At 51.7% G+C, this 27,676-nt stretch overlaps 1 protein-coding gene across 4 annotated transcripts in view; it reads left to right on the top strand.

The window, feature by feature from the left end:
* PITPNM3 (PITPNM family member 3) overlaps positions 1 to 27,676 on the top strand; it is an 89,944-nt gene that overhangs the window by 19,879 nt on the left and 42,389 nt on the right. For all 4 annotated transcript variants that reach the window (XR_006742543.1, XM_045586649.1, XM_045586648.1 and 1 more), the window contains exons 3-4: positions 9,440 to 9,547; positions 23,119 to 23,166. Coding sequence is in view for 3 of the 4 variants with exons in the window: in XM_045586649.1 (XP_045442605.1) it covers positions 9,440 to 9,547; positions 23,119 to 23,166 (156 nt within the window). In the remaining variant the exon portion in view is untranslated. The remainder of the gene's footprint in view (positions 1 to 9,439; positions 9,548 to 23,118; positions 23,167 to 27,676) is intronic.

Raw genomic sequence — 27,676 nt, 5'->3', positions numbered from 1 at the left:
GCTGGGCTCAGCATTTGCTCTCTCACTCACTCACTCTTTGAGATGCTTGCTGAGCCCCTCGAATGTCCCAGGAGCTGTGGGAAACTCAAAGCATGGCCATGCCCCCATCAAGCTTCCAAGTCCAATGGGAGAGGCAAACATTGAACAGTTTCACAAAGGGAAAGGCAATCAGAATGGGGACTAATGCCAGTGAGGAGAAAGTGCCAGGTGTTAATTCAGAGTTATGACAGGGGCAGCTAACTGGGTTAGGGCTGGGGGGTTGTTAACATCCTCTGCAGAACAGAGGGGAAAAGGAGGCCAGGTGAGCAGTAGGACAAGGGGCCTCTAGCCAGGACACGGTAGGCAAGATGGGGCTGAAGCAGGAAAGATGGGGAACTGAAGGGGGTCTTCGCGGCAGGGAGATAGGGAGCCATGGGAAGAGGGAGAAGACATTGCCTGAGATCCAGAAAGTGGCTTATAGGGCTAGCCCAGGGATGGCAGGGGATCGGCGATGGAGGCAGGGCCTGTTAGGAGCCTGATGCAGCCGTTCAGAGGAGAGACGGTGGTGGGCAGGATGTCAGGTGTGTACCCAGGGCTGAGTGCATGCCAGCACCCAGGACATAGCTGGGTGTGTACCCAGGGCTGAGTGCATGCCAGCACCCAGGACATAGCTGGGGGCATTCTGTAAGCGGGGATGGAAGAATAAGCAGCTCTGTAGAAACTGGATAAGTGGGTACCGAATGGGGTGGGTACTTCAGGCAGAGGGATAGGCCTGAGCAAAGGCTTGGAGCGCAGGCGTAGGACCAAGGAGGCGGCATCTGTCTGGAATTCAGGAGAAAGGACCCTCACAGGAGTGCTCAGAGGAGTCCAAGAGAGAGGACCCTCTCAGGAGTGCTTACCGGTGCTGTGTGCAAGTGGGCGAAGTGAACAAGGGCCTCTTCTCTGGCCCAGGAGGGTCCCCGCTTCTCAGCTGGCTGGCTTGACCCACGGTGGGAAGTCGCCGTACCTGGGGGGTTAACTTCCTTCAGAGACAGAGCCAATGGTGAAATGCTTGGCAAAACGGGGTCTTGAAGGAGAAGCCACTGTGCTGGGAAGACATCTGGGCCCAGAGCAGCACACTTGGGACATGGGCTTACCCACACCATTGCCTCGCTGGTGATCTTGGGCAAGTCTTTTCCCTTCTCTGGGCCACAGTTTCCCCATTAGCTCTGTGTCTCCGGAAACAGAGAATACCCGGTCCAGGTGATTTTGGGGAAGCACAGCTGGGCAGTGGGATGCTGTCTGGCTCCAGCCTCCCTCATGCTGGGCTCTGGGCAGAGAACCCTCTCCCTGATGCCAACTTTAAACCAGCCCATTTGGGGCTCATTTCCTGTCTCCCACTGGAGCCGAGTCCCTCCATAGCAACTGAGCCGCAGTGTGACAACAATGGCTTCAATATTTTGATGCGTGTAGCACATTTATTTAAAGTATTTTGGGAGTGCCTCAGGGCTCGCATTCCCAGATGACAAGATGGCTTGCTGCAGAGGCACCACCTTCATCCCTCGGGGCCCTGCTCACCTCCTTCCCCTGCGAGCAGCTGTGGACACGTCTGCTCTCCTCCCTGCTGACCACTGCCTCCTTCAGCTCCCAGTCTTCCCCTCCCAGGACCTCACGGCTTACTCTGCGGTTCCAAAATTGGCCTCATCTTTCACCCCTCTCTCATTGGAGGCCCCTCCATCATCATCATCATCATCTCTTCTTCCTCCTCCTCCTCCTTCTTCTCCTTCTTCTTCTTCTTTAAAATATATTTTATTGATTTTTTACAGAGAGGAAGGGAGAGAGATAGAAACATTGATGAGAGAGAATCATCGATCAGCTACCTCTTGCACACCCCCCACTGGTGATGTGCCCGCAACCAAGGTACATGCCCTTGACTGGAGTTGAACCTGGGACCCTTCAGTCTGCAGGCCGATGCTCTATCCACTGAGCCAAATCAGTTTTGGCTGAGGCCCCTCCACCTTCATCTCTTCCTTCTCACTCCCCACACTGTGTTTCCTTCTTTTCACTGTCCCAGAATTCCAGACTCTCTGTCTCTTTGCTGGTTCTCCACCTCTCGGCACTCCCCACCAGCTTCATGTCTCTGCTCCCTCCTCCCTCGCCCTTGCAGAGCATCCCTAGTCCTCAGCCACAGGTGCTGCTCCACAGGCCAGGGAATCCTCTTTAGTTCTGATTGCCACCTGTCTGCTCCGTGTGGCCTCCCTGGACAAGGCCTCTGCATGTTTCCTTGGCTCAGGGCAGTAGGGGGCAAAGCCATCCTTCTTCTCTGCTCCCAGGAGCTGGTCCAGGCCTCACCTGCCCTGCTCTTTCTGCATACGGGCCCGGCCATGGGTGTCCAGTTTCCTGGGCATTCCTTGAAGGGCACCTCCCTGGCCTTCTTTCTCCAGCCAGGCTGAGCCCTGGTGGTCTCTATCCTCAACTGAGCAGGCCCTGCATCCTCCTGCCTCAGCCTTCCCACTCCAGTGGGACTGTACTGGCAGTTGTCAGCACTGAACAGGCCCCTGGGACACCATTTCCTCCTCCTCAGTGCATGATGGGGAAACTGGGGCCCGACCATGGAAGGGACCTCCCAAGTTCACACACCAGGGTGGGGATGAAGGGGCTGGAACCCAGGAGTTGAGTGGCCATGTCAGGCCTTTTTCTTTGACTTATCATAATTCCTGAAATATGGGCTTTTTCCTTCCTTTCTTCCTTAATCTCCAGCCTGCGGCCCAGGGCTGGGTTGCCAGGTGGGATGAGAGACCCTCACAGCCCATGGTCTAGTAGCTGAGGGGAGGCTCTTAGGCTCTGGGCCTCTGGTGGTATATGAAAGGCACAGGAGGGATTGGGCTTAGTCAGGCAGGTGTATGGGTCAAGGAAGCAAGCCGGGGTGGGGGGTGGCTGATGCCCCTGATTAGATGCTGCAGGGTGTCTGATGGGGTCCAGGCTCCAGACCAGACCAGCTGCCACTCCCTGTCCTGTCCATACAGTGAAAGGACATCTGGGGAGCCATGGCCTGGTCCACCAAGGTTGGAGGGCAGAGTGAGGGGATGTGCCTGAAACCTAGGCCATCTCACAGCTGGGGGCCCTCGGGGTTTTGAGTTTGACAGCCTATCCCCAGTTTTCAGGCTGGGAAAATGGAGCCAGAGAATTGGGCAACCTGCTCAGGCTCCCACAGAGTCAGAGAGAACAGGAGCCAGAAATCAGACACATTCATCCACTCTTTCAAGTTTATAGAGTATCTGCCCATCAAGCACCAGGTAGGATTCCAGGTGTTGGGGACCCAGGGGCAAGTAAGTCCTGTCCCAGCCCTTCTGGAGCCTGCACTTTAGTGGCGATGGGCAGTGGTGGTAAGACAATATACAAGCATGTAAATTATATTGATAATTAGCATAAATAAATTAGCGTAAAGGAACAGACACCTCACCAAAAATATGCATGAATGACAAAAAAATTAAAATATGCTCAGCATCATTAGCCATCAAATGCAATTAAAACCGTGAGATACCACTACACACCTATTATGACAGCTCATTAAAACAACTGATCAGGCCCAGCTGGTGTAGCTCAGTAGCTGAGCATCAACCTATGAATCACAAGGTCATGGTTTGATTTCCAGTCAGGACACATTCCTCAGGTTGTAGGTTTGATCTCCAACAGGGGGCATGCAGGAGGCAGCAGATCAATGATTCTTTCTCATCATTGATGTTTCTGTCTCTCTCTCCCCCTCTGAAATCAATAAAAAATTATTTTAAAAAACTGAACAGGATACAGAGGAAACAGAACTTTCAAACTCTGCTGATGGGAATGTACAATGGTGCAACCATTTCAGAAAGTGGGCTGCAGCTTCTTAAAAAGTCAATCAAAGTTAACTGCCACATGAGCCGGCCCTTCCAATCCTAGGTAATTGACCCAAGAGGAAAGAATGCAGCTTTCACCTGGGACATGTCCATGAGTGTTCATAGCAGCTTCATTCGTTATAGCTCTGAACCAAAAACAACTCAAATGTACATCGGGGGGTGAACAGATAAACGTTCATGCGATGAAATGCTACTCGGCTGCAAGAGGGAATGAACCACGGATACATGCATCACGTGGGTGAATCTCAAATATAAGCAAGCTGAGTAAAAGGAGTCAGATGGAGAAAGAGTACATATTGTATGATTCCATTTATATAAAACTCTAGAAAATGCAAACAACTCCGTAGTGACAGGAGCAGATCAGTGGTTGCCTGGGGCAGGAAGGAGGGCTAAAAAGGGACCAGAGAAAACTGCTGAGGGGATGGACACATATTCACTGTCTCCATTGGGGTGACGGTTTCACAGGTGTGTCCACATGTCAAAAATTATCAAGTTGTGCATTCTGCTTTTCATTTGAATTAGGCAGCATCCCAACTAGTAAATAATAGAGAGGTCTCCCTCAAATGGTACATTTAAAATGTGTATACTTGATTAAATGTCACTACATCTCAGTAATACTGTGTAAAAAATGGGGGAACTCCCTCCAGTACAACATAAGGAAATGTGACACAGCTATGGTAAGAAGCCTTCACATATGGCCTTGAGCTGAGAACTGAATAACAAGAAATGAACCACCTGAGTATCTGGGGGAACAGTATTCTGGACAGTGGGCACAGCCAGCGCAAAGCTTTTACCGGAAGAATGAGCAGAATGGCTCATGTGCCAAGAGGGAGCAAGGGGGTGCCCACTTAGTGTTGTCAGTCCACTGCCCCAGGAGGGGGCAGGAGAGCAGGCATGACACAGTAGCCTCAGAACATGTGCATGAGGAGTTTACATGGGCAAGATAATTCCATAAAAATTCCAAAGACAGAGAGGCAACCCTGGGCACATATGACATGTTTGGACAAAGGAGAAGGTTGGAAGGGGTGTGGGGGGGGGGGAGGGGGGAGGGGACAGGGTATAGATCTCAGAAGCAGAATGGGCCATTTGCAGGGAGTGGAAGGAGGATGGAAGGCGCATGGCAGGCACAGCCTTTCTAAATGACTCAGAGATAATGGGACACGGGGTACCTAGCTAACAGGCCCTCTGTTTACCATATTTAATGCAAGTTAGGCTAAGGTGACACCCTAAACTCTCTTTCCTGAAGCAGGTTTGTGTGTCTGAATCTCTCGGGCAGGAAAGGGGGTGGGCCGAAGGTTCCGTCTGAGTTTTGCTTAACAGTTTAAAATCGATATTCCGAAAGGCAGCTTCAGCTTCACGGTGGCAGAATGTGGGTCCTTTCAACTGCAGTGAAGAGAGAGTAGGGGTGATGGCTGTGGGCTAGGGGATGGCCGGTGTCAAACAGCTATAGGGAGGGGTAGCGGTCTTGTCTCCTGGAGGCCCAGAGCAATGCACCTCCAGGTCCTCGGAAAAGCTGGCATCATGGTGATGCTTGGTGTTGGACGGACCAACTGCAGAAGGTGACATGCCCTCTCCCCATGAGCCGGAGGTGACCTCTTCCTGGAGTGGGGCAAGGAGGTTGCCTGCTCTGAAGAACCCTGGATCCAGCAGAAACAGGCCTGCGAGGAGGAAAGGCTTTCCTTACAGCCCCGGAGGTTGTGCTTAAAGGGGTATACCCAGGCTTTGGCCAGGGTTGGAGTCAGAGTGGGGTCCAGGGTGGGTTGTGGTGCCTCTGGATGGGATTTAGCCTGACACCTAGTCTGGGCAGGGACTGGGCTCTCAGTTGGAGCGACATAGATGCAAAAGCTGTGTCCACACTGGAGGCCACCAGGGATGAGAATTAGTGTGCAGGGAACACTCGCCAGAAGCCGAAAAGCAAAATCAATAACCAGGACATTTATCCAGAGAAGCCATTTGTGGCTTCTGTGGGCCCTGATGCGGAGGCACGTACCGTGGTGAGGGGAAGTAGAGCGGAGACCTGGAGCTCTGATTTGCCTGAATGACTCCGAAAGGAGCAATCGTGTGTGTGTGTGTGTGTGTGTGTGTGTGTGTGTGTGTGTGTTCTCACTGCCTCTCAGGGAATATAGTGAGAATCTGAAGGCTGAGTGTTGAGAGCAGGGGACAGAGAAGGGAGGGTGGGGAGCAGCTAGAGAGACAGGGATGTGGTGGAGGAGTAGGGAGAGTAAGGAAGTCAGGGAAAAGATGAGAAAGCAGAGAGAGAGAGAGAGAGAGAGAGAGAGAGAGAGAGAGAGAGACCAGAGAGGGTTAGAGAGAGGGACACACACACCCACACACACACACACCCACACACACACCAGAGAACCAGAGAGGATTGAAAGACAGACAGTGATTCAGGAGGAGAGAGAGACCAGAGAAAACAGGACAGACCTGCATGGGCAGAGAGGTCCTGAGGGGCAGGACCCAGAGAAAGAAAGAGAAACCCAGAGAGTGAGAGCGATCAAGACAAAGACATCTTCCCAGAGAGAAGAGAGAGACAGATGCCGGGATAAAGAGAGAGGAAGAGCAAAGAGTGTGGAGCATGACTGAGGTCCATCCAGCGAGAGGGACAGATGGGGCCAAGAGCACTTGGGAGCCTGGGAGACACAGAGAAATGCAAGGACCGAGAGGCACAGAGATCAATGGAAGGATCTGGTAAGATCCGATCTGAGTGGGACAGGACCAGATGCCCAGCATAGAGGAACACGATGGGAGTTGGCGAGGAAGACACCTCTACTAGAAAGACAGACAAAAGACCAAAAGGGAAAGATGGAGGCGGGTCATTCACAAAACTAGGAAGAGAGGAAAGAAGCCGAAGATAGTGCAGAAGTGGGTGTGCTCCGACCTCAGAGCCTGGGAAGACCCTCCAGTTCTGACAGCCTCAGACACACCCCAAGAATAGGGCTTACACATTGTAGGAAAAACAAGAGCTAGGATATGTAAGCACCTATTGAGCACCTGTTGCATACCGGGCATTGGACCAGGACCCGCAGCATGCTCATCTTCCTGCACCAGAGTTATTTAGTCTTGTGTTTATTTTTTTCATAAAATAGGGTAGAGGTCATGTCACACTGCACACAGTAGGTACTCAGGAGTCCACTCACTGTAGAAAGAATGCTTGAATGAACAAGAGGGCAACAGAGAGCCAGGAGACAGAGGCACTCACAGTGGGCTACAGGCTGATTACCCCATCTGGGTCTGGGGCAGGGTCACAGGGGCAAAACACAGCATTTGTGGGGAATGTTGGGGCATACACCACATTCTCTGGGGTGGAGGTGATGATGGACCATCATCTTCATGTGCTGATACCCACTGCTGTGCTGTTATTGTGTAAACACTTTACCTTCATTGTCTCATTTAAGCCTCACGGCAATCCTGTGACATTGCCATGACTGGAATGTCATTTTATAGATGGAAAAACTGACGCTCAGAAAGCTACGCTATTGTTAAAGGCCATATATCTAGGAGGATTGGAAAGAGTCAACATAACACTGAACTGAGCTCTTATCCCTTGGTGTCCTGATTCCCCCAGAATAATACTACCTGATGTTTGTTCACAGCATTTTGGCTTGTGTAGCTTTTGCAAATTTAGTATGTCATTGTCCTCATGGCATCTTGATAGACAGAGTTGTAAAACTGGAGTTGTTATTCCCACTTAAGGGGGAAAAAAACACAGGAAGAGCTTAGGGATATATGCAAAGCACAGCTCACATGTAGTGCTCTCTGGACTGGGACCTGGTCAGGCCTCTGCCTAGAGCCCAGTGCTGCTAAGAGGTATACACTGGTGTCCAGATGGAACACACCACACTGAATAAATTGCCTGGGTATAAGTGGTGCTTGGCTGGAATGTTGGGAAGCCAATATAGGATGCTCATGGCAGGCCTTTGGGAGGACAAGATTATAGGACTCTTAAAAAATGATTTTATTGATTTTAGAGAGAAAGGGAGAGAGTGATAGAAACATAAATAAGAGAGAAACATCAATTGGTTGCCTCCAGCATGCCCCCCATTGGGGATCAGGCCCACAACCTGGGCATGTGCCCTGACCTAGTTGAAGCAGCAACCTCTTGGTGCATGGGTCAATCAATGCTCAGCTACTGAGTGACACCAGCTGGGCAGATTTAAGGACTCTTGAAATAGTATATCTAGGTTTCAATTCTGGCTTTAGACAGTGACATTGGGAAAATTCCTGAACTACTCCATGCCTAACCTGGAGATAATAATAATTGTACCTTTTTTTTTTTTTTTAGCATTTTTTGAAAATTAAGTGAATTAATATTTTAAAGGCACCTATAATAATCTCAGTGCATGGTAAGGATTTGATGTGTTATTAAAACAATAAAATAAATCAATAACTCAGGAATCATCAGCACCATCATCATCACCACCACCACCACCACTACCATCACCACCGCCACCACCATCATCATCATCATCATCATCATCATCATCATCATCATCGTCATCATCATCCAGACCCCAGCCAGACATTGGTCCTGGATTACTGAGTTCTAGGAGAATTCAGAACTCTGGACAGTGCCCCAAGCTTCGGATTCACCATATTGGTCCCACCTGCTCTATAAAGTTCTTTGGCAGTGAAATGGGTCTTGTCGCTTTATTTTTGGTTATCATGAACTTGAGGATTCGTATTTGTCATCACCACTCTTCTTTAATGTCTATTTTACAAGGGAGGACACGAAGCTCTTTACCAGGAAGGCCCTTCAAGGAGAGAGGGGGGCCACTTCTGTGGGTTTGTTCTTGAGGAAATGCCCCTTTGTGGCATGAGGGACTACACCAGATGTGTGGGACACAGCGACCTGTATTTAGCGTGGTTAGGGAATGTGGCCCCATCATTTTTTTTTCAGAGTAATCACCAAGCTCAGACTGGGAAAGAGCAAGGATACAGACAGGGTTGAGGTGAGGACTAGGGATGGGGAATGAAGTCATTAAGAAGTTCGTAATGTTATGACGTGGGCTAAGGGTTCCACACAGCTCAAGGCTCACTTAGAGCAGAAGTCTTCTGCTCTTCCAGTTACTCTAGAGCGGCCCCTGCCCCACTCAAAGCCAGGTCCACTCAAATACTGATGGCAATTCACTTCTCGTGTGAAGAAATAACCGTGATCTCTCTCGCTTATGATCACCCTCTATGCACCAAGACCTTTACATCCATTAGCTGGTTTAGTCCTCATAACATTTCTATGAGTGAGACACTTCCTGTCCCATGTTACTGATGGGAAAACTGAAGCTCCAAAGGCACGGTACTTACCCAAAGAAAAACTGCTAGCGGTGGCAAGAACACTTGCCTCCATCCCCAAGCACACTTCCTTTCAAGAAATCTCTCTCTTTGGTCTAGAAATGGAACCTTCTGTGGGGCTTCAGCCTCTCTCATGACTTTCTTTCAATGAAAAATTCCTGAATGCCTTGTTCCTGTCATAACTACAGACCCTTCGAGTCAAAGGAAGACCTAAGTCCTCACTCAGGTATAAGCTCCTGTCAGGACTACCTATACCCTGCCCTTCCTGCTCATGCCCATCTTTGCTCTTTCCATAGAGGAGGTGGCTGAGGGGAAGAATGCCATCCTCATCGGGATGAGCCAGTGGAATTCGAATGACCTGGTGGAGCAGATGGAGACCATGGGCAAACTGGAGGAGCCTCAAGGTGAGATTCTGCTTCTCTCATGACTGGGGTGTTTGCATATGCACATTGCAGGGTGGGTCGAAGTGCGAGGCTTTGGGTCTTCTGGGCGCCTCCCCTCTCTGAGCCTGTGAGCCCTGAATTCTGTGACCTGCAGGAACCCTATGGAGACTTTTGTGGGGTTTTCTGTGGCAGACAAGTTCCAGGGTGTTTCACAGAGTATCCTTTGTCCCCAGGAGAATGGGTAACTAAGGCCAAGTGGCAGGGTCCAAGCTCTTTGGACAGCCAGGCCAGGCCCGTGGTGCTGGAATCTGTTGGGTAAAGTAAGGTAGCACCTGGAGGAGCCTTTGTGAGGGAACAGGGCAGCGGGGCAGGACTGGGAGCCTTAAGGTTTTGGCTGAGTTGTTGAAGACTGAGTTGTGGCTGAGAATTAATCCAGGAGGCTTTTTATGGAGAGGAGTTTTGACCAGAAGATTAATCAGCAGACAAAGCAGCCATATCCTTTTAGGCATCCATCCATCTGTCCATTAGACCACATTAAGTCACTAACAGAATGTTTGTTAAAAATCTACTGTGTGTAAAGTGCTTATAGGAGGGACCAAAGGTGACTCAACTGAGGCCCTTGGCTTGGGATGTGTCTCACAGTACAAGTCAAGACCTAAGGGAGTTGGGCTTAAGTGGAAGGTTGTTGGGCCCAGAGGTGAGAGGCAGGAAGGTAGGAAGGAGGCAGGAGAGGGCAGCTCAAGGAAGGGTTCCTGACAATGAAGCTATGGAGCCAGGCTTTGAAAGGCAAGTGGAGGATGTAGCAGAGGAGGCCATAACATCTGAGATGACATTTGGAGAAACCGAGGCTCAGAGAGAAGCTGTACAAGATTAAGGAGGAGCTGTACAAGATTAAGGTGGATCCCACCTATCCCAGATGTAGGTGGTAACCTTCGTATTTGTCATCCCGAGGCCAGTTCTTTCTCTTCCTCCTCCCCATTCTCTATATCACTCCTTGTATTTCCCCTCTTCCCCATCTCCCCTTTTCTTCCTCTCCTGGTCCTGTAATGCCTCAGTCACCGTCTGGGTCAGCGCTGTTTGCTTGGGAAGGCCATCCTATCAGGAGCTGTTTGGTGAGATGCGCTGGCCCAGCCCAAGAGAAAAAACACATCTTGATGCTGGCCGTCTCTGCACTGTCTGTGCTGCCTGCAGCCTCTGCTCCTTTCCTCACCCCATCCCTCCTTCTTGGTTTTGAGCCCACCCGTGGCAAAGGGCCCATCCTGAGAAACGGACAGGCCTGGGGTGGTAGTTCCATTAGACAAGTGAAGAAACCCAAGGCTCAGGGAAGCTCTGTCTTGCCCAAGGCCCTCCAAGTTGACCGCAGCATCACACTCAGATCTCTAGTCTCTTGATTTCCAGACAGAGGCTTCACCTCCCACATAGGACTGAGGTCATGAAACCCCTTGGCCACTGTCACATTCACAGGAAGGCAGGTTCTGAGTCTGATCATCAAGGCCAGTCCAGGGCCAGTTTCCTGGTCTTCACAGGCACACATTTGCAGATGGACCCTCGTCTGCTCTTTCCTTCACCTTGGGGACCCTGCAGGGGGCCCACAAGAGGCCATGGGTTCCAGGTGCTTCCCCAGGACAATGCTTGGTAGCTACAAAAAGACAAACCCAGACTTGTACTCGCCACCCATCTGGTCACCCATGTCCCGCCACCAGCCTCACTTGTCTGCCAAAAATGTGTGACTCAGACACAGTATGAGCTAAGGAGTGGGTGAGGGAGAGGCAATGTGACTGGGAGGGCAGGAGAGAAGGAAGCGAGGGATATTGGTGGGAGAGGCGGCAGCTGCAGCTTTGGAATGTAAGAGGTCTGGGGTTTGAACCTTGGCCCTGCCGGTCTGTGGCTTTGTGGCCATGGAAAGTCACATCACCCCTCTGAGCCCCAGCTTCTTCATCTGCAGAGTGAGGCTAGGTCAAAAGCTATGAGGATTAAATGAGCTAATACTTGCCAAGTGCATTCAGTAGCAGGCCAGGAGGATGCCGGAAGCGGGAAGAAGAGTGAAAGATGGTGCTCAGGTACCATGCTAACCGACGCTTCACGGTACTCAAGAGAGGCCGAATGAGGGGCAGTGCTTTATTGAGTTGAGAATTGCTGCTGTCTCCTCCCAGCACAGACGGGGAGCAGGAGGGTGAGAGAGAAGAGGAGGAGTGGAAGAGGGAACCGGCCGTGTTTCCAGCTCCTTCTGAGCCCCATTCCCCAGGAGACTCCTAATGTGAATTCCCACCACACGACAGAACACACACATTAATTTCATTCATTTCAACAGTCATTTGTGGAGCCACAACGGGCTCAACCCAGGGCGAGCAGCGGGGGAAGTAAACAGGGGCAGACTGGCATCGCCACTCTCTTAGGAGCTCACAGCAGAGAGGAAAGCTATGCAATGAAGCAGGCTGAGGCGGGGGCCTCAGGAGAGGCTCCGAGGCTCTTGCGGGGAGAGGAACGCCTGCAAGCGCCCCATGGGAAAGGCTGGTACCAAAACTGGTGGCACAGATAGAGCTCTACTCCTGCCTCCTTCAAGTCCCCTTCCCTGAAACGTGGCGGTGTGTCTCTGCTGGGCCGGAGTCTCTCCCCAGTCTTGGACATTTTGCATGCTCAGCTTACAGTTTCACGTCTCCATGCTAGTGAGCGGTGCACATATAGACCCCATGCCCACAGGTGGCAGAAGCTGAGGGTTTTCCTCACTCACGTGTGACTTTTTTTCTGTCTTGCCATCTGTGATTGGTTTCCGTGCTGCTCCTCCTAAGGAGTGCTGTGTTTCTGAGTGCCTTTATGGATGGAGCAGCCCTGCCACCATCCCTGCTGTGCACGGGGCTCACTTCAGTGCCTCACCAGCTCCCACAGGCTGAGGCCTCGTGTGTGGAGTGAACCATACGGTTTTCAGCCTCTAGTCCCGGAGCCTCTGTCCATCTGAGTTTTCCGTGGGCCTCCTCCAGGCTGGCTTCTGCTTTCGTCTCCGCATTGTAGCTCCCTTGTTGTTTCTGGGCACTTCTGTATGACTCATTCTTTATTCTGAGCTTGGTTATATATTGACATTTTTTTTGGTAATATATTGACCAGTGTATATGTTTTTAAATGAAGGGGATCCTTCAGCATTGGTTCAGTTCATTTTATTTATTATTATTATTATTATTTTTATAATGGTATGCATCGTTATTTTTATTTATCATTTTTTTAGTTGGGTAAAATATACATAATATAAGACCATTTTAACTTTTTTAAGTGTACAGTGTGGTGGCATTAAGTATATTCATATAGTTGTGCAACTATAAACTACTCCTGTCCAGAACTTTTTCATCATCCCAAACTGAAACCCTGTATCCGTTAAACATGAGCTCTCCATTCCCTATCTCCCCCCTCACCCTAGCCCCTGGTTCCACCATTCTGCAATCTGGCTCTATGAATTTTACTACCCTGGGACCTCATGTAAGTGCCATCATGCAGTGTTTGTCTTTTTATGTCTGGTCTGTTTCACTTAGCATCATGTCCTTGAAGTTCATCCTTGTAGCATGTGCCAGAATTTCTTTCCTTTTTAAGGCTGAATAATATCCCATTGTATGTTTCTACCATAATTTGTTTACCCAGTCACCTGTTGGTGGACATGTTTCCACCTTTAGCTATCAACACTAATAAGAGAGTAAGATGCAAATTGACTGTACACTCACGGCACCCACCAACCAATCAGGAGTGGCTATGCAAATTAACCCAACAAAGATGGTGAGTTAATTTGCATACATTTGTAGGTGCTGAGCAGCTGGGGGTGGGGCAGGATGCTTGTGTCCTCGAGACGATGCAGGCATTCTGCACCACCCCAGCTGCTTCGGGCATCTGGGCAGCGTGGGAAAGCAGAAAGGCGACTCCGGGCCTGAGCAAAAAGGTGGGTCTGGCTGGAGTGGAAGTGGTGCCGGCAGCCAGGAGAAGGAAGGCCCATTCTTGCACTAATCTTTGTGCATCGAGCCTCTAAGTTGTGAATAATGCTTCTATGAACACTGGTGAACAAATAATCACCTTATTTCTTGAATACAAAAAAGCACAAAGAAAACCAAAGTCTCCCTTATCTACTTCTTTCCATCATAGACCTCACTGCAGACTTTATCAATGTGGAGGGTATCTCTATAGAGATAGATCATATCAAGTGTTATTGCTGCCACTTAATTTTCACTTTTCAGTTCATAGTCGATCGTGGAGAGCTTTTCATATTAATAGACTATATATTTTTAAATTGCGTTGCACAGGATCTCCAGATAGATGCTGAGTAACAGGAATGATAGCAGGTTTTCTTGTTTGATCCTGACTATAATACTGTCATCTCCTCCTCCTCCACCTCCTCCTCCTCCTCTTGTTCTTCCTTCAGTTAAGCACAGTGAGGTATAACTTACATTCTGTAACATTCACCCTCTTTATTGTATAGGTCTCACTGCTGCTTCTTCGTAATTTTTTCTTGAATTTACTTTCTCTTTTCATTAGAATATCACCTCAGATAGGAACTGTAATAGAAACTTTATAAGTCCTTCATTTCTTTTATTTTTAAACTAGAGGCCCAGTGCATGAAAGTCGTGCACAGTGGAGGGGGGTTGTCCCTCAGCTCGGCCTGCACCCTCTCACAATCTGGGACCTTTTGGGGAATGTCCAACTGCCAGTCATCCCTCTCACAATCCAGGATGGCTGGCTCCTAATGGCTCCCCTGCCTGCCTGATTGCCCCTAACCACTCTGCCTGCCTGCCTGATCACCCCCAACTTCCCTCCCCTGCCAGCCTGATCACCCCTAACTGCCTCTGCCTAGGCCCCCACCACTGTGGCTTTGTCCAGAAGGAAGTCAGACATCCAGAAGATGTCTGATCAACCTGATCTAATTAGCATATTATCTTTTTATTAGTATGGATCGATTTTAGAGAGAGAGGAACATAGAGGGAGAGAGAAACATCAAAATCAAACAGCTGCCTCCTGCACGCCCCCTGCTGGGGATCAAGCCTGCAGTCAGGGCATGTGCCCTGATCAGGAATGGATCCTGTGACCTCCTGGTGCCTGTGTGGAAACTCAACCTCTAGTCCTTGCATTTCTAAACATGTCTATTTTGTGTTCTCCTTTGAATATGAATTTGCTGTGTTCATAAACATGTTCCCAGCCACCTTTAAAGATATTCCTCACAGCCTCCTTGCATTTAGTGTTGTTGGTTGAGAAGTCCAAGGCAAATTTGTGGGTAAAAAGATTTTTTTCTCTCCTTGAAGCTTTATGTTTTAAAATATTTATTCTTTTTCTGGAGTCACAGGCAATGCTTGTGGATGAGGCTTTGTAGCATGTCACGATTGTGCTTACTATGCTATTTCTTCATTACTGTGATGTTTTCTTTTTATTTCTTCAAGTGTTTCTTTATGTTTTCTCACTCCAAATTTTATGTTAGACAGATGTTGGGATCATGTCTCAACATGCTCTTTCTCTTCTTATGTCGTAATTCTTGCTGGTTCTGGAACTATTCCTCCATTCTAGCCTGACAAACTGTTCATCAACTTCCTCTTCCCTCACTGCTCCCATTTTTTTTCCGGTCAGCTCTTCTGTGGGAGTTTTTGTAAATATGTTTTTATTAATTTTTAGAGAGAGAGGAAGGGAGAGGAATAGAGAGAAAGAAACACCAATAAGAGAGAAATGTCATTGATTGGCTGCCTCCTACACACCCCCTACTGGGGATTGAGCCCACAACCTGGGCATGTGCCCTGACCAGGAATCAAACCTTGGCCTCCTGGTTCACAGGTCAATGCTCAACCACTGAGCCATATTGGCTGAGCTATAGTTGATTTTTGTACATTGATTTTGTATCCTGAACCCCTGCTGAACTCATTTATTAGGTTTTTTTTTTTTTTTTGGAGGGGATTCCTTAGGATTTTCTGTGTATAAAATAATGTCATCTCCGAATAGAGGTGGTTTTACTTCTTCTCTTCCAATCTGGGTGCCTTTTATTTCCTTTATTTACCTGGTTTTCTGGGCTAGATCTTTTGGTATAATATTGAATAGAAATGGGGAGAGCCAACATCTCGTCTTAGTCCTGATCTTAGGGGGTCTATTTTCAGTCTTTCACCATTAAATACTCCTGGCTGTGAGTTTTTGTAGTTATCCTCTATCTGGCTGAGAACGTTCCCTCTTACTATTATGAGTTCACTGAGTGCTTTTATCATGAAAGAGTGTTGGGTTTTGCCAAATGTTTTTTTTTGTTTTTTTTTTCTGTTGAGATGATCACGTGGTTTTTGTCCTTTAGTCTATTAATATGATGCATTGCATTGATTGATTTTGAACAACCTTATGTTTCTGGGATAAATTCCACTTGGCCTTTGCCAGGTCACTAATCTTTTATGCTCTGGGTTTCCATATCTCTTCCAGAATAATTTATGCTAACAGCCTTTGCGCTGTCACTTGTGGGACCATGCACTAGTACAATCAGTTTTTGAGCAGCATCATTGAGTCCCATTTCCATTGAGAGGAAGAAAGCAGTCACTGCCTCAGTGTCAACGAACATTTACTCTGACTTCAGCTTCCAGAGAGCTGTGTTTGCCTGCCACTCACCCCCTACTCTGGTTTATGCTCTTGCGTCTAGATACTTGGTTCTCAAAGAATGGTCCCTGGGCCGACAGCATTAGCATCACGTAGAATCGTGTTAGAAATGTAAAGCTTGGAGCCCCGTCCCAACCTCACTGAGTTAGAGATTCCATGAGTAGGGCTGAGCGTCTGTGTGTCAGCTATCCCTTCCGGTGATTCTGGTGCTGGCTAAAATTTGGCCACTGTTCATTATTAGGACACTAGGTTGGTTCAAGGAACCCACGCATCCATTTCTCCACAGGCCCTGCCTTCTGTTTTTGAGCTGGACCTCATCCTTCCACATGTTGGTTTTCCTTTCATGCTCAGCAGTATTTGCACGTGCACTCCACTTTGTATTTGCGGGTCCCTCTTACCTGTCTCTGAGGAACGCAATGTCTGTTTCCTGTACCTTCCTGGCCTCTAATTGTTGGGGGTGGGGGCGGGTAGAAAAGGCTGCTGGGTGAGATGACCCATCTGCTTCTGACTTGTTCAGCCTTCCAGGGCGTCCTGCCCCTCACACATTCATCCCTTCTCACCCCTGGGGACAAATGGCCCTGCTTGGAACAAGCAAGGGCTGGGGGAAGGACTGCAGACCTGGCTCCTCTAGAAGCCCCAACAGTGGCAAGATCAGGAGGCACCTGTATTTCCCACCTATGGGCCTGTTGTTACCTTCCAGCAGCCCCTCTTGCCACTGTGATTTCCTGTCTCCCAAGGCAGGCATTTGATCTCAGCAGTCCCACAGGCTCCATACTTCACAGGGTCTCACACTGGCCTTCATGCTCTGCTGTTGCCATCTTAAAATTTTAAATCATTTTTAAAAGATATATATTTTATTGATTTTTTACAGAGAGGAAGAGAGAGGGATAGAGAGTTAGAAACATCAATGAGAGATCAGCTGCCTCTTGCACATGTGCCCGCAACCAAGATACATGCCCTTGACGGGAATCAAATCTGGGACCTTTCAGTCCGCAGACTGACGCTCTATCCTCTGAGCCAAACCAGTTTCAGCTTTAAATCATTTTTAACAAGGGCCCCACATTCTTGTTTTTTATGGCCACTGCAAATTAGGTAGCCAGTTCCTTCCTTCCTCCCTCCCTCCCTCCCTCCCTCCCTCCCTCCCTCCCTCCCTCCCTTCCTCTCTTCCTCCCTCCTTCCATCATATCGCTCTGCCTTCTGCCTTGGGGTGATGCTTTACGATTTCTGGCTTGCTGAGGACACCCCTTGTTATTTTACAGTGACACTAAAGATGAATTCATGGGAAATCTGTAATGGCATTTGCTAGGGCTTTGGGACAGGATAAAAAAGGCTGCATCACATTTACCATCTCCATCCAACCCTACTGGCTGCTTCTGAAGTATAAACCCGGTAATGCCATTCTGCTGTGGAGTTGGCAGGCCTTTATTGCCTAGAGCCGTGGTCGGCAAACTCATGAGTCCACAGAGCCAAATATCAACAGTACATCGATTGAAATTTCTTTGGAGAGCCAAATTTTTTAAACCTAAACTTCTTCTAACGCCACTTCTTCAAAATAGACTCGCCCAGGTCGTGGTATTTTGTGGAAGAGCCACACTCAAGGGGCCAAAGAGCCGCATGTGGCTCGTGAGCCGCAGTTTGCCAACCACGGGCCTATAGAATGAAGTCTAACTCCCCAGCCCGGTGTGGAAGGCCATCCTAATCCCTCTTTCTTTGAATCATTATAATTGTCTGGGGACTGTAAGGTCGCCACCACTACACGAATCAAGCAGCCCTGGAGCGGCTGCCAGGAGGGACACTGTCCGATCTGACTCTGGTATTCACGACTTCTGGGCCACACCGCTCCTCCTCTTGGTTCACCCTGTATTCCAGCCCACTGCCCGGGGCTGCTTGCTGACCCTCAAGCCCACGTGAGCTAGTCCGTCTCCTGCCTTCACCTGCTGTCCTCCTGAGGTCCTCTCTGGCTCTCCAATCCCATGCACCTCCCCCGGGAGCCTCCCTGAGAGCAGCTGCTCCTTGGGGTCCAGCACGGGTTAGGGGGCTGTCCGCGCAGCACTGACCGGTCTGCTTACAGTTGGGTCTTTCTGGAGTGTGCTTTGCCTCTCTTTCCAGGCCTGAGTGGTGAGGGGCTCACATGCATTCGTGCATTCTCTACCCACGTGTGCATTCAGTGCACACGCACCGCTCCTCACTCTCTCAGACTCTGTGCCCGTCAACGTTGGGGCACATGGATGACTTAGAAATAGACTCAGAATCGACCTACCCCCAACTCAGGTTACAGTCCCGGAAGCAAATTGCTCTAACGAGAGGAGAAGCAAAGGACAGAGGGATCGAAGAGGACCTGGGCTCGCGCTGAGCCAGGAGGAGTTAAGGAAGCCTTTCTGGACTCTGGGCCGACCCAGGGCAGCGCAGGCAGGGGACACAGCAGGTGCATGGATGTGCGGGGATGTGTGAGAAGGCAGGGGGATTTGGGGAACCATGCAGAGTTCATCTTGAATGAAGTTGGGGTGCGGGGTGTTGGGCTGGGGCATGGTGTAAGGGCTGGGAGGTCAGGGAGAAGAGGTGGAGCGGAGAGCTGGGGGTCAGGCCTTGAATGTCAGGCGAGGAGAAGGTTCTTCTCAGGAGCACCCCTGGGGGCCCACGGAGCAGTGTAAGCAGGGGCTGAGGAGCCTTTTGTTTTAGGAAGATCATTCCGGAAGCCAGTGTAGAAGATCGTTGCAGGGGTCAGGGCATGAGTGCCGCGGGTGTTGCGATGGCCCAGGTGAGAGGTAATGAGCATGAACCTTGACCTTGCAGCTCAGCAGAGCTCAGTGTTGGGAACACTCTGGGCAGGGAGGGAGCATATGGGTCAGCCCTGCTCCCCGGGCCGAGTTACCAGGCTGGGCCAGAGCCTGGTTGGGGTTCAGTTGCCCCATCCCTGCTCCGTGGAGACTGCCTGCATGTTCGGGAGTATGAGGAGGGGGTTCCCAGTGTCTTCTCCCCCAGGCCCATCTGTCTGAACCCCCCCAGCGGCACCCAACCCTCCCCTTGGAGTTAGGAGGACGCCCCTGTTTTGGCGTTTGGTGAAAGTCTTCTGATCTTAGCCACACAGTCCTTCCTCTTGCTCTTGGGCCGCTGGGGAGAGGAAACGTAAAGTCACTCAGGGAGCCATTGGAGCAGGTGATGTGGCTCCCACGTGCAGGAGGGTGGGGGTGGGGCAGGCAGGATGAGCGGGGCTGAGCCTGGGGCAGGCGACCAGGGCCCTGCCCCCAGTTCCCAGCTCTTTCTGTGCAGCTGAAACTGGCAGCTTCCACCTCTGAGGAACGCTCCGGCTGAGGCAGGGCTGTGGGGCCCAGGGCCCTGGAAAGCTGCAGGCCAAGTGGGGTCTCATTTAGCCAGCTGCACATTTGATTAATCACCCTCGTCCTGGGAGCCTGCTAATCTGGAAGCTGGCTTTGTGGCTGACTCCTCCGCTCGCCTGCTGGCGGCTGCCGGAGCTGGAGCCTGGGCTGGTGCTGGAGCTGTGGCAGGGGCTGGGGCTGAGGCAGGAGTTGTAACAGGAGCTAGGGCTGGGACTGAGGCTGGGGCTGGGGCTGAAGCAGGGGCTGGGGCTGGGCAGGGACTGGGGCAGGGGCTGGGACTGGGACTGGGACTGGGACTGGGGAAGGGGCTGGTGCTTGGCAGGGGCTGGGGCTGGGACTGGGACTGGGGAAGGGGATGGGGCTGGGGTCAGGTACTGGGGCAGGGGCAGGGGCTGGAGCTGGGGGTGGGACTGGGGAAGGGGCTGGTGCTTGGCAGGGGCTGGGGCTGGGACTGGGACTGGGGAAGGGGCTGGGGCTGGGGCTGGGGTCAGGGACTGGGGCAGGGGCTGGGGCTGGGGGTGGGCTGGGACTGGGGCAGGGACTGGGACTAGGGCTGAGCTGGGGCTGGGGCTGGGGCAGGGGCTGGGCTGGGGCGGAGACTGGTGCTGGGCTGGGGCTGGGACTAGGGCTGAGCTGGGGCTGGGGCTGGGCTGGGGCAGGGGCTGGGCCTGGGGCTGGGGCTGGGGCTGGGGCAGGGGCTGGGGCAGGGGCAGGGAGGTCAGTTTCTGCCTGTGCTGGCTCCACACTCACCTTGTTAACACAAGCTCCTTCGTGCCCAGGTTGGTGGCCTCACCAGCCCTGCCACTCGGATGTGCGGCTCAGGCTTTACAGAGGAGAGACTAAGCCTGAGGAAACATGGGTCAGTCGAGGCCTCAGGACACTTCTCACCAGTACCCTGTGCACACCCCTCTTTTCCAAACCCCCTAATCCCCTCTGCCCAGCCCCTGACTCGTAGCAGCCTTGTCTGTCTCGATGACTGCCTCCTTCGGGAAGCATTGCCCGGGCCATCCAGGAGCTTCACTCCTGACCCCCCCATCAGGTGAGGTCACGGGAAGAGCCCTCTGCAGAATTGGCGTATCAGAGGGACTAGATCTAAACATTGAGTAAGTGACTTTATCCTTCTGAGCATCAGTCCCTTGTCTGTGAAGGGGGCCTCTTCTATGCAGCCCGGGGGTCACAGTGGTCTAAAGGGGGCCACGGGGCACAGGGAAGCCGTAAAGCACCTGCTGGCCCAAGGACAGCCTCTCCTGCGTACAGGACTGCGCCCTCGCTCCTGGACTGGCTCTTACCTCCCTTCTAACATTCTACTTCGGCCCGGGCACATACCCGTGGGAATCCCGCACACGAACACTTCAACCACGCCCTTCTGACTCCCTTCCTCGGAGGCCTGGGGTCCTTGGGGAAGCCTCAGATACATTTTTAGGGGAACTCATAGTCAAGTTCAGAAGAGATAGCCTTATCAGGCCCCAGGTCTGGACTCTAGATCTGAGCTTGGGTTCAGGCTGGAGGTGAGGCCTCTACATTGCTTATCCATGTCCCAGACCCCAGTCCAGCCACTACTGTGCCATCCCCAGGCCCAGGACACCTTGCCTGAGGAGCAGAAAAGGCAGAGGGATGGAGTGAGGGGGGCTTCAGTGTGGTAGAGGGCAACCTTCTACTGGACAGGTAGGAATATTTAAGGCCCCAAATACACAGGGCAGCTCAGAAAGGCTGGGACTCCTGGCGCCAAGGGGCTCCTTATGCCTGCAGAACCTTGGGGGCTCAGACAGAGCTGCGGACTTGCTGAGCTCTCAGGGGGCGTGGCTCTCAAGGGGCGTGGCTCTCAGAGGGGCGTGGCATGAGGCCTCCATTTCTCAGCCTCCCAGTGGATATAGGGAGCTTTACTGCTCTTTGGGGTTTGGGCTTAGGTCCCTTTCTGAGGTTCCCAAGGCAGATGGGGAGGGTGAGGGAAAGGGGGTGGGAGATTGAGGGCATTTGAGAAGGAAGGGAAGGGGCCTTTCCTGACCCTTGGGACCCAGAGCTGACCTGCGAGGACAGAGGTTCTGAAAATGGAGGTTCCTGGGGAAGAGTCAAAACCTCATGGGAGAGCTGGCCTCAGTGTTGATTGTCACCCTCCCGCAGGCCACAGTGAGTCTGAAAGAGGGAAGTGGGAGGGAGAACAGATAAAGGTGTGCAGGCTGTGTGACCAGCTGTGTGACCAGCTGTGTGACCAGGCTGGTGCAGGGTGAGCAGGAGGGGTGGCGGGACATGGGCCTGGGGACAGGACAGCTGTATGGAGGGACTTGCTTTCCAGGCTCGGAATTTGATGATGGGATGCCACTGGAGTGCCAGCTCTTGAAAGATTAATCTGGAGAATCCAGAGGCAGAGAAAGTCCACAGACCAAGGCCAATGCTGTTATGCCCAAGTGTCATAAACCCCCAAAGACTACCAGGGAGCCAAATCCGATGCAATTGCAGAAAGCCTGTATTTATTTTGGACTAGTCCGAGCTCAGTCCCACTTACACCAAGGAGGGCATGGCGAGAAAGAGGAAGAACTTAACATATCAATGGTTTTATAGGGAGGGTGGTGCTGCTACCTTGGCTGACCTGATTGGTTGGGTTAGGCCTAGGGTCCATTTACCAGAAGCTGGACCAGCCCCACCCTGCCCTCTCACCCTACCCTGCTCTCTCACCCCACTTGCCCTCTCCTCTCACCCCGCCTGCCCTCTTACCTGGCCCTTCCCCCTCACCCCACCCTGCCCTCTCAATGCCAAGGAAGACGCTATTCTGAGAAGCCAGGATGGAGTTCTGTACTTGGGTAGCATGCGCCTGTGTGTCGGAGGAGAGGGGCTTGTTTCATTGGTTTATTCAATTGACAAATATTGAGAAGCACTGTTCTAGGCCTGGGGCACCCATGGAAAACACAGACCCTTTCTTCCCCCCCCCCCCAACTCCTCCACCCCGTGAACAACACGGAAATGTCCCCCATTATGGAGTCTCGAGAAGGGAGGAGAAGGAGGGGTTGAGAGAAACATTGATGTGAGACAGACACATCAATTCGTTGCCTCCCACACTCACCCCTACGAGAGTTGGGGATTGAATTTGAGATTAGGAGGCAGACCCCACACCTCCTGTGACTGATTGAATGTGGGGACAAAAGAGGGAAAGGGTTGTGGCCAACGCCCAGCGGGGAGCAGAAGTGGTGCCTTCCTGAGGTGGGGCCTCAGGAATAGACAGCGCTGGGATTCTCGCTGCGGTGTGGTGAGGGTGTGCAGCCCAGAAGCGTCCAGGCGGATGTCCAGGAGGAGCAGGAGATCTGGGTCAAACAGTTAGAAGAGGGGGCTGGACTAGAGACAGACGGGGCAGTTGTCTGCAGGTAAGTAAGTATATAGGCCAGGGAAGCAGCTGCTGTATGGAGGTGGGGAGAGAGGAAGTGCCCAAGAAGAAGGCCCAGGAGGAAGGCCCAGTCCCCGCCCCCTGTTGTCCCCAGGCAATGATGGGCATGCTTTGTCTTGCATAAAGAACCCTGAGCTAAGTGGGACGGGGCCTGAGGGTCTGGGAGAGATGCCTGCCCACCTTCAGCTCAAGAGGGGGACATTGAATGGAGGGGCAGAAGCACCATAGTGACCTCCCAGTGTCTGGCCAGCAGTGATGGGGGTGCCTGCTCATGGTTCTCTCTTTTTCTGCAGGAGAAGGGAGCGCGCCCTGCACATCCAGCATCCTGCAGGAGAAGCAGAGTGAGTCACCCCTCTGCCCCCTGCCCCCCATCTTTCCTTTCCTTGGATGGGTCCAAGCTCCACCGGCCTGGGGCCTCTCTCATCCACTCACAGCCCAGGGGGTGGTAGGGCCTTCATCCCCATGCCTGTGGGCAGGATCAGAGGGCCTGGGACGGCTCTCTGCCCCATGAGCTGAGCCTGGCTCCTCCAGGCTGCCTTCTGCCTGTGTTTTCTCCGGGAAAGGAGCAGAGGATTCGGCCAGGGAAGACTTGGCAAAGATGGCCATTTGCTGACAAAGTAACCTCAGGACATAGTGCCCGGAGGAGTGGGGTGACCTTGTCTTTGTTCTGGGCAGCACTGAGTTTCCCCTGAGGCTGGGGGCAGGGAGAGGAGCCCGTGTGTGTCTGGGAGGAGGATGTATGCTCAGAACTTCCCTTGCTTCTCTCCCCTGCTGTTGTGATGTGTGGTTGCAGCTTTGGGGCTGTGGGGAGGAAAAGTAACTTCCCTTCCATTCTTGTAGCTGGACTACAAGATGACATGGACATGAAACAGGTTAACAGGAAAAAATGACCACGTTGATTACATAGGTACTCATAGGGGCTCCCTAAGCACACATTGGACTGAGGAGATGGAGGCAGGGGTCTGGGACGTCAAACCAGGGAGGCAATTCACAGGTAGATGAGGCATGTTTGCTGGGCCCAGGAGGCCTCAGAGGGCACTGTGCCAGCTCCTCCCTGTCCCACACTCAGTTCGTATTGTGCTGGGTGACAGCCTCTTCCTGTGGGCAGGTTCTCTACCTGATTCCTTTAGTAAGGTGAGGGGGAGGTAAAGACTTTTTCTGAGTCTTTTGTTTCTTAAAAATAACCAGCTTAAAATAATACCTCAAAAGCCATATTTTGGGGTGGCAAATTCTACTTTTCTTCGGGGGGAGGGGGCCTCAGTCTGCTCTGCCCATCCCTTCCGCAGGTGCAAGCCTTCTGTGAGGCCTCCCTCCAACCTCCTCCGTCCCAGTGCAGGCTGGGTACCTGCCATGCCAGCTGCCCAGGGCCTGCTGCGGCTAGAGGAGGTGTGCAGGCCTCCTGAGGAGCTAGCTTGCTTTCTTTCTTTTTTCTTTTTTCTCTTTTCTCTTTTTTTAATATATCTTATTGATTTTTTACAGAGAGGAAGAGATAGGGATAGGGAGTTAGAAACATGAGAGAGAATCATCGATCAGCTGCCTCTTGCACACCCCCCACTGGGGATGTGCCCGCAATCAAGGCACATGCCCTTGACCAGAATCGAACCTGGGACCTTTCCGTCTGCAGGCTGATGTTCTATCCACTGAGCCAAACTGGTTTCGGCTCCTGAGGAGCTTTCTGAGGTCTACCATGCAATGGCGATGCGAGACAGAGCCCTCGGAGCTGGGAGGCATAGCGTCTGTCAGGGGCACCCCCTGGACTCAGGCACTTGGGGGGTGGGGAGGGGAGGGGAGGGCAGTGCAGGGAGGGTCACTTTCCCTTTCCTGTGTCCTCACCGGATGTAAGGGGCTGCCCTCAGCTAGGTGAGGGGAGCGGCGTTAAAATGTACGCCGGAATTTTAACTTATAGAGGCGACTGGGTGCCCAGTCAGAGAGATCAATGCCATGAAAAACCTTATTATTTACAGTTCACAAGTGGAGGGGCCACGCCACGCCACACCACGCCACGCCACGCCACGCAGGGCCACAGGGGAGGCAGACAGAGGGTTGGTCGGGGGGCAGAAGGAGGGGAAAGCCTGTGTGGAACCTCTTGTGTTTTCCGAAGGAAGGAAAGCAGGGCAGAGGAAACCGCTTAGGGCTGGCTTGTTCCAAACGTGTCTGGGGCTCCGGCCTCCTGGGCTATAATCTCTAGTCAGCTACCTAGCCCTGGGTCATTTAGGGCAGGCGATTATGGGCGTGGTGTGAGAGTTAAAGCAAGTGCATTGATTGGTTTGCATATGACAGGCAAAGGCCAGTTTACTGTGTCCAGGAATTGGCACCTCCAAGATGTCAAAACAACATAAAATGAAAAGAACATGATTAATCTGGGGGTGTTGGGAACCTGAGAGAGGAAAAGGGCCCAGATCATTCCTTCTGGGCCTCTAGGACCGGAAACCACAGCCAAACCACAACGCCAATCGAATCGACCAGATGTTTGGGGTCTTCTAGAACTGGCTAAGAAACATGTGTGTATAAGTTTATTTTTTCACCGCAAGTATAGATTGTGGTCAGAATTATGCTGCTTAAGGATATTATTTTTTAAAACATACTTTTATTGATTTCAGAGAGGAAGGCAGAGAGATAGAAACATCAATAATGAAAGAGACTCATCGATCAGCTGCCTCCTGCATGCCCCCTACTGGGGACCAGGCCTGGGACCAGGCACAAAACCCGGGCATGTGCCTTTGATGGGAATCAAACCCAAACCCTTCAGTCTGCAGGCTGATGCTCTATCCACTGAGCCAAACCAGTTGGGGCTGGGATATTCCTATTTAGTGGAGAATAACAGTAGGTGATGGAAGAATTCCGGAGCTGAAATGCTCGCAGAAGTCAGTGATTCCCAGGACAAACCTGTTTTGACAGTGAAAAAATAGCAACACTGTTAACGTGTTTCTCCACTCAATTGGGAGGACTGTGTTTTATTCCACAATTGCATCCTGCCTACAAATTTGTGCATTCAAATAATTCCTCTTTTACAAAATGATGGAGGTAATCGACGGTGATTTGTTCATTTTGAATCTCCAAAATTGGCAAAATAAAAGTCCGAGACCCTTAATAAAAACAGAATTACAGCAAATGCCTGATGTTTACAATGTGATTTGCCATGTACTGTCACGTCTATGTATATTATTGTAATTTCCACTGGGTTTTCAAAACCTCACTAAAAGCAAGGTGGGAAGTGCCACCAATTGCCCTGGGCCAGGAACCAGAAGATCTGGGGCTGGGTTCAATCAGATGGCCTTATACCCTCACATCTGAGCTTTAATGGGATTGACCTTGGGAATGAGGCCCAGTTCCTTTATTTGCTCGCTGTGCCTCTTTGGACAAGTTATCTAACATCTCTGAGCCTCCGTTTGCTCAGTTGTGGGAAGATGACCACAATGACTACTTCCTAGATTTGCTGATGGGGTGGAGGTAGTATGTATATGTGGGTGCCAAGATCTGCACCTCCCACAGAGGGCGTTATTGGCGGGGTGCCTTCTGTGGCCCCTCCTGTAACTGGTAGAAGCGGAGCTCTTCCATTTCCTGAGGCTCCCGCGGGAGGATGAGATGTCGGGGAAGTTTTATCGATGATGTAGGATGAAAGGGGTTCCCCTCCAGGGTCCAGCCTCCCTCGGTCCTGCTTTGGACAGAGTCCAGCCGTGTCTTCACAGGGCAAGGATTAAAGCCACTGCCCAGAGTTCCCGCTCCACACTAAAGCACGGTCCCGTCTAGCATCTGGCTAGCTTAGCCTGTGCTCCCAGCTGCAGTGTGTTGGGCGTGGGGCCCACAAGGCTATGGGCCATGTGGTTGCTAAGGCCATGTGATGGGCTAGTGCGCGAGTGAGTGCAGGTCACAGAGCAAGAGAGTGCAAGGAAGCGGGAGAGAAGCAAGAGAGAATAAGAGAGAGAGAGAGAGAGAGAGAGAGAGAGAGAATTCCTTTGTCTGGGGATTAGGTATTTCCAAATCCTCAGGGGGCATGCATTGGGGTCTCCCCTCCTAGCCAATGATCTTTCTTCCCAGGTTACACTGACAGGCAAGCACCTTCCCTACTTCACCCTGACCTCATGGCCCATGTGCCCATTTCCCCTCTGACCCCTGCCCCCAGGGGTCTGCAGGGAAGGGAATGGTGGTAGTTCCCTGGGGAGTGTGAAGCTGCCCAGATGACCCTGCTGATCATGTCTGGCTTCCCCATGGCGTTCGTTCTATTATGAATATCAGCCAGCTAATTATGACAGCGACAGAAGCACTTAATGGCTCTCACCTGGTATTGTATTGGCTTTTGGATGAGCCCTGGCAACTGGCATGCCTGGCACAGGTGTGGGGATGGAGCTCATCACCTCAAGGAGCTGTCTCTTTGACATTCTGCTGGTCCTGTGGCTGTCTCAGCCGTTGCTGGCTGTTTCCTCATGAGTCTGAGTCCCAGGGAGCCCTCCGGTACCTGCCACAGGAAGTGTGAATGCAGGGAAAGAGGCCTGCCCTGGGCCATCTGCCGTGGCCTTGGCCGGGGGAGTGTCCTAGAACCATCCCTCCTTCGTGGCTACCAGGCGGCCCCAGCCTTCAGCACGCAGCTGCTGTGCTTCTTATTTGGAACCAGACATGAGAAGTCCGGGAGCCATTGTGTGTGGGGCTGGATAGGGGCAAAGGAGAGAGAGCCTGGGTGGTGGTCCGAGACCTGGGTCCCTCCCACTGACATGCTGTGCAGCCTCAGCTCCTGCTTGGGGCCCGCCTTCCGTCCCGCCTCTGGCGCCCCCTGTACTTGGAGTCCCTCAGCTGTTCTGGTTTTCTGTTGCTGCCTCTTTGTTTCCTGGTTCCTATGGTCTGCATGTTTCCGTT

This window comes from Pipistrellus kuhlii, unplaced genomic scaffold (genome assembly GCF_014108245.1).
Source record: "Pipistrellus kuhlii isolate mPipKuh1 unplaced genomic scaffold, mPipKuh1.p scaffold_m20_p_23, whole genome shotgun sequence".
Lineage (NCBI taxonomy): Eukaryota > Metazoa > Chordata > Mammalia > Chiroptera > Vespertilionidae > Pipistrellus > Pipistrellus kuhlii.
This window is presented reverse-complemented; position numbering and strand designations above follow the sequence as displayed.